Source organism: Bison bison, unplaced genomic scaffold (assembly GCF_000754665.1).
Source record: "Bison bison bison isolate TAMUID 2011002044 unplaced genomic scaffold, Bison_UMD1.0 scf7180017864492, whole genome shotgun sequence".
Lineage (NCBI taxonomy): Eukaryota > Metazoa > Chordata > Mammalia > Artiodactyla > Bovidae > Bison > Bison bison.
The window spans coordinates 8,548,530-8,553,703 of record NW_011495051.1 but is presented as its reverse complement, the minus strand read 5'-3'; the positions used below and the strand labels follow the sequence as shown (position 1 = coordinate 8,553,703).

Below are 5,174 nucleotides of genomic sequence, written 5' to 3'. Positions count from 1 at the left end.
CAGGACCCAGGCACCTCTGCAGATGCTAATACCATGGCAACAGGGAGCAGGGGCACTGCCAGATGTCTCTGAGAGCAGGGGTCCTGCCCAGCCTTCTGGTGGCAGGTGGGGGGAGTTCTGTGCTGGAACATGGTAAGGGGAGGGTCATTGAGCAGAAGGAATCCCTGCAGCAGATGTGGGAGGGGGCAGGACTCTTCAGGTGGAGGCCAGGGGCGTGGCCCACCTGTTCTGAATGACTCCTCACAGATGCCCCTGGATCCAGGCCAGGCAGGAGGCTCAGAGGTCAGTCAGGGGGTTCATGGGTGTGTTGGAAAAGGGGTTATGTCTATTCTGCACCCCACACACACCCTTAATGGGGACCAGCCTGGATCTTGGGAGTGATGGGCTAGCAGGGATTGGGAATCCAATAAAATAAGCCCTGCCTGGCCTGACGCCGAGGAAGAGCACCCCCTACCCCCAGGGCTGAGTCTCTTACCACAGGCCTGAGTTGCTCATAAATAGTCACCTGGGCCGACTCCCATCTGGCCAGTTTCTGGAGCAATTGCTTTCTGCCTGCTAGCACACTTGTCATTAGGAAGGTTTAATGAGCCTCCTCTCAGCTCTGGCTGCTTGGCTGCCCCTCCAGACAGACCCTTCTACCACCGTCTGTGGGGGCCACGAAGCAGGCAGAGGCCCCACTGTCGTTCTCTGGGGCTGGGGGAGACATCGCCCCCCGCTCCTGGTCCAGTGGAGCCTCTGGGAAGGATTGGAAATGAGTACTTGGGGGCAGAAAGGTTTGCAGGGTCCTCCTCCAAAGTACCACCTGAGAAGGCCTGTGCCCCTTTCTTAACACCAAACGCCCAAGGAAAGTCTCCCTGAGCTCCCAGGCATCTAAGATACTGTTGGGGAAGGGAGAGGGTAGGGGTGCATTTTCCTGGGTAGGGGCTGGTAGGGAATTTTTTTTTTTTTTTGCCTTGCCACCTGGCTCATGGGGTCTTAGTTTCCTGACCAGGGATGGAACATGTGCCCCCTGTTGTCCTTATGTGTGTGTGTCCTGGCGGTCCCCACCTGCCTCCATGGACCTCCCTCTTCCTTTGTCTAGCAGCAGCCAAATCCCAAACACATAAAGTTGCTCTTAGATAAACATGCCCTGGAGCCCTCTCAGCATCCATAATTCAAAAGCTGTGGCTTCTGTCACCTGCTCCACACTCCCACCCACCCGCTCCTGCCCAGAATCCAGGCCCTGGATCCCAAGCCCTCAGGATGATGAGAATATAGTCTACGCCACTGGTCTGGCACCTCCCTGCTCAAACTACCTTAGGGGCAGTGTGGTCACTTCAGTTCATGGTGACGTGGGTACTGCCACTGGCTGGTCTGCAGAGCTTCCCCCGTGAAGCCAGTCACGTCCATCATAGGGGAAGTTGGGATCAGCAGGCAACCTTGGACACAGGCGGATGACATGTGACCCAGGCCAGGGTCAAGGGATGGGGGGTTATTTCTCCTGCCCATATTTTGTTGTTCAGTCGCTCAGTTGTGTCCAACTCTTGGTGACCCCATGGACCACAGCACGCCAGGCTTCTCTGTCCTCCACTGTCTCCTGGAGTTTGCTCAAACTCATGTCCACCCATCTCATCCTCTGTTGCCCCCTTTTCCTCTTGCTCTCCATCTTTCCCAGCATCAAGGTCTTTTCCAGTGAGCTGGCTCTTCACATCAGATGGCCAAAGTACTGGAGCTTCAGCTTCAGCATCAGTCCCTCCAATGAATATTCAGGGTTGTTGGAACAAAAGCCACCAATGCAAAAGTATTGGAAGGCGGGGCCTGCCCCTGTGTTGTGTGTATGAGAGAAGGCACCATTCTAATGCCAGGGACCTGTGGGCATCGATGCCCAATATGATGGGAGGGATGGGGTACAGATGTTCTAAGGTGAGTGTTTTTGGTGTGTGTGTGTGTATGTGTGTGTGTGTGTTTTAAGCAGGTACAGAGCAAAGTGCTTATCCAGGAATTGATTCTTTTCATGTCAAACTTGCTAATTTAAATGGAAATTAATTGCTTTTCTTGACGATTTCTTTAAAAATTGGTTTTAAATGCATGCATCAGGCAGTCACATTTATTATTCATTGGTTTCACTGGCAATACAGCCCCAGTGTCCGCGTTCCGGGAGATGCCAGCACAGAGCAGAGATGATTTAATCAAGAGGCCATTAATTAGAGATGGGGAGACAGGGAGGGAGGGTTCCTCCCACAGGAGCAGGTTTGGCCACCTCTGTGGCCTCAGCAGGGGGTGGTGGGGTTGGAGGGAAGGGGAGCCTGGGTGGGTGGGGCTGTTTGCATGATGTTTCTGCTAGAGATTTCAGTGGGGTGGGGGCCGTGCGTTGGGGCAAAGGTGGGAGTACGGGGTGCACAATCTTTGTTCCTGGCCACAGCTCCAGAGGTGACTGTCCTTCCCCCTCACCTTGCTGTCTGTCGCCCAGGCCACCAAGGATCTGGCTAAAATAAAGCCTTCATTGTGTCCTTCCCATTCTGTGACCCCCTTCCACCCCACCTCAGTCACATTAACAAGGCTTCTGAGGACCTCGACTCTGCTGACTTCTTCAATTTCTTCCCGACTTGTTCAACACACCCTTCCTGTCTCTGAGACTTGCTCGCTTTGCCCATTTCTTTCCCTCCAGGAGCCCCGATCTCCACGTCAGTCCCCGTTGAGGACTATCCCTGCCCAAGCCAGGGCATCAGGTGTGGGTGTGTCCAGTGGAAGACCCCCCCCCACCCCCGCACTTTCAGACTGTTGCTACCTTTTTGTTACTAGCGCACTCAAAACTGGTGCAAGTTACACAAAATGGCTTTGAAATTACAAAGCCAAAACAAGAAAAAGGGAAAATTCTGCTGTGTCCCACTGTCTCTCGGTGGTGTTGGTGTTCAGTCACTCAGTCATGTCTGACTCTGCAGCCCCGTGGACTGCAGCATGCCAGGCTTCCCTGTCCTCCACTATCTCCTGGAGTTTGCTCAAACTCATGTCCATCGAGTCGGTGATGCCACCTAACCATCTCATCCCCTGCTCCGCCCCTTTCTCCTTTTGCCTTCAATCCTTCCCAGCACCAGGTTCTTTTCCAATGAGTCGGTCTTCGGAGCTTCTGCTTCAGCAACAGTCCTTCCAATGAATATTCAGGGTTGATTTCCTTTAGGATTATCTGGTTTGATATTCTCTTTTGGCCACACCACGAGGCATGAGAGATCCTAGTTCCCCGACCAGATGACCAGGGATCGAACCCACAGCCCCTGCAGTGGAAAGAGTGGAGTTTTAACCACTGGACCACCAGGGAAGTCCCATCATACCTATATTCTTAAAAGCAGCCAAACTGTTAAAAAAAAAAATGTTAAAAGTTGCCAGATGGTCACCAGTGATGCACCAGTGTGATCAGTGAGTGAAAGAAAAAAAAAAAAAACTGGCAATGGGGTTTCCCTGGCAATCCAGTGATTAAGACTTTACCTTCCAGTTCAGGAGGGCAGGTTTGATCCCTGGTCGGGTCGGGCAGCTAAGATCTCACATACCTCCTGGCCAAAACCCAAAAACAGAGAAGCAACACTTGTAACAAAATCAGTAAAGACTTTAAAAATGGTCCACATCAAAAAATGTCTTAAAAAAACACTGACAATATTCACTTGAGGCCAGTCTTCAGTGTCATGATAGAATTTGCGGTTGTTTGGATCCTGGTGTTTGGATCAACTGAAACAGCTTTGGATTGGGTCTCCTCGCCTGGCTTCCCAAAGGGCTCACCCTACCATGATCCCTGCCCTCATCCCTCCCACCGCACCCTCTACCCCCAACCCCCCTTCACCCCCACCCTCAGGCTGGGCTTGTGCGTGCACGCATGCCAAGTCCCTTCAGTCATGTCCAACTCTTTGCGACTCTGTGCACTGTAGCACCCGCCAGGCTCCTCTGTCCATGGGATTCTCTAGGCAAGACTATTGGAGTGAGTTGCCATGCCCTCCTCCAGGGGATCTTCCAGACCCAGGGATCAAACTTGCCATCTCTTAAGTCCCCTGCCTTGGCAGGCAGGTTCTTTACCACTAGCATCACCTAGGAAGCCCCGGACTTGTGCTTACCTGCCCCTATTCACAAAGCTCGTGTCCTCAGACAAGGGAACCCAGCTGGGATGGGCCTCCAGGCTCACCCTCCACCTCGCCTCCTCTGCCTCTTCTAGACACACAGAGCAATTAAAGCATCAAATGTCAAAGATCCCGTTTATTCCGGCAACCCGGAAAGAAAAAGTGTAAATTAAAAAAAGAAAAAAAGAAACAGATCCATGCACTCAACTCCTTGGGTTGGGAGGAAGGGATGTGGGGAGAGGAGAAGAGGGTCTGGGTGGGATGCAAAAAGGGAAGGGAAGGAGGGAAGAGAGAGAGAGACAGATAAGCAGAGAGAGAGAAAGAGACCTGGAGAGTCAGATCAAATGAAAGAGAGGCATCAGGAAAAAAAAAGATGTATCAAAATCAGATCATAAAGAAGAGACAATACAGAGAAAACGCACCAATAGAAATACAGAGGCACAGAATGAAAGCTGGGCGCAAAGGTGGAGAGAGAAAAAACAGTACTGGGAGGAAGAGAGGGAGGGAAAGAGAGGGCAGGACAGAGACATAAACTTGGAGGGACACAGCGGAGTGGAAAGGGCCCCCGTGGCCCTCATGTGGCAGCGCAGGCGACGGCAGCCCCTAGGGGTCCCCGGCGGTGCTGATGACATGGAAGAGGGTGACGTTGTAGAGCACCTGGTGGCCGTTGTTCCAGGTGTAGAGGGCCCGCTCCCGGGGGTTGTAATCCAGCATGGAGATGTGGGAATACTGGTTGTGGAAGGGCACGTCCGTGTACTCATAGCTGGACGTGTTGGTGAAGTAGGCGAAGTAGACCTTGGCCCCGGCCAGGTGGGAGTTGGTCACATAGAGCACGCCGCAGATCATGAAGGCCTCGCCGGCACTGCGCTTGGGGTAGCCGGTGTCCCACGAGCGCACGACCTCCAGGGTGTGCGGGTCCAGCCGGCTGACCACGATATTGCCCGCATTCTGGTTGGTGGTGTACACGGCCCAGAGCCCGCTCTCGTCCACCATGAAGTCCATGTCCGAGAAGCCACCCCAGGAGTAGGGGAAGGTGTTGTTGTAGCCGGCCCCGGGGAGGCTCCGCTGCACCAGCACGGAGCGAGAGCGGAA

General features: G+C 53.3%; 1 protein-coding gene across 1 annotated transcript in view; it reads right to left on the bottom strand.

Annotated features, from left to right (window-relative positions):
* Nucleotides 1-4,198: 4,198 nt before the first annotated feature.
* OLFM2 (olfactomedin 2) overlaps nt 4,199-5,174 on the bottom strand; it is an 8,889-nt gene continuing 7,913 nt past the window's right edge. Inside the window, exon 6 of the mRNA XM_010828505.1 lies at nt 4,199-5,173. Coding sequence (XP_010826807.1) covers nt 4,686-5,173 — 488 coding nt within the window. The 3' untranslated portion in view covers nt 4,199-4,685. The remainder of the gene's footprint in view (nt 5,174) is intronic.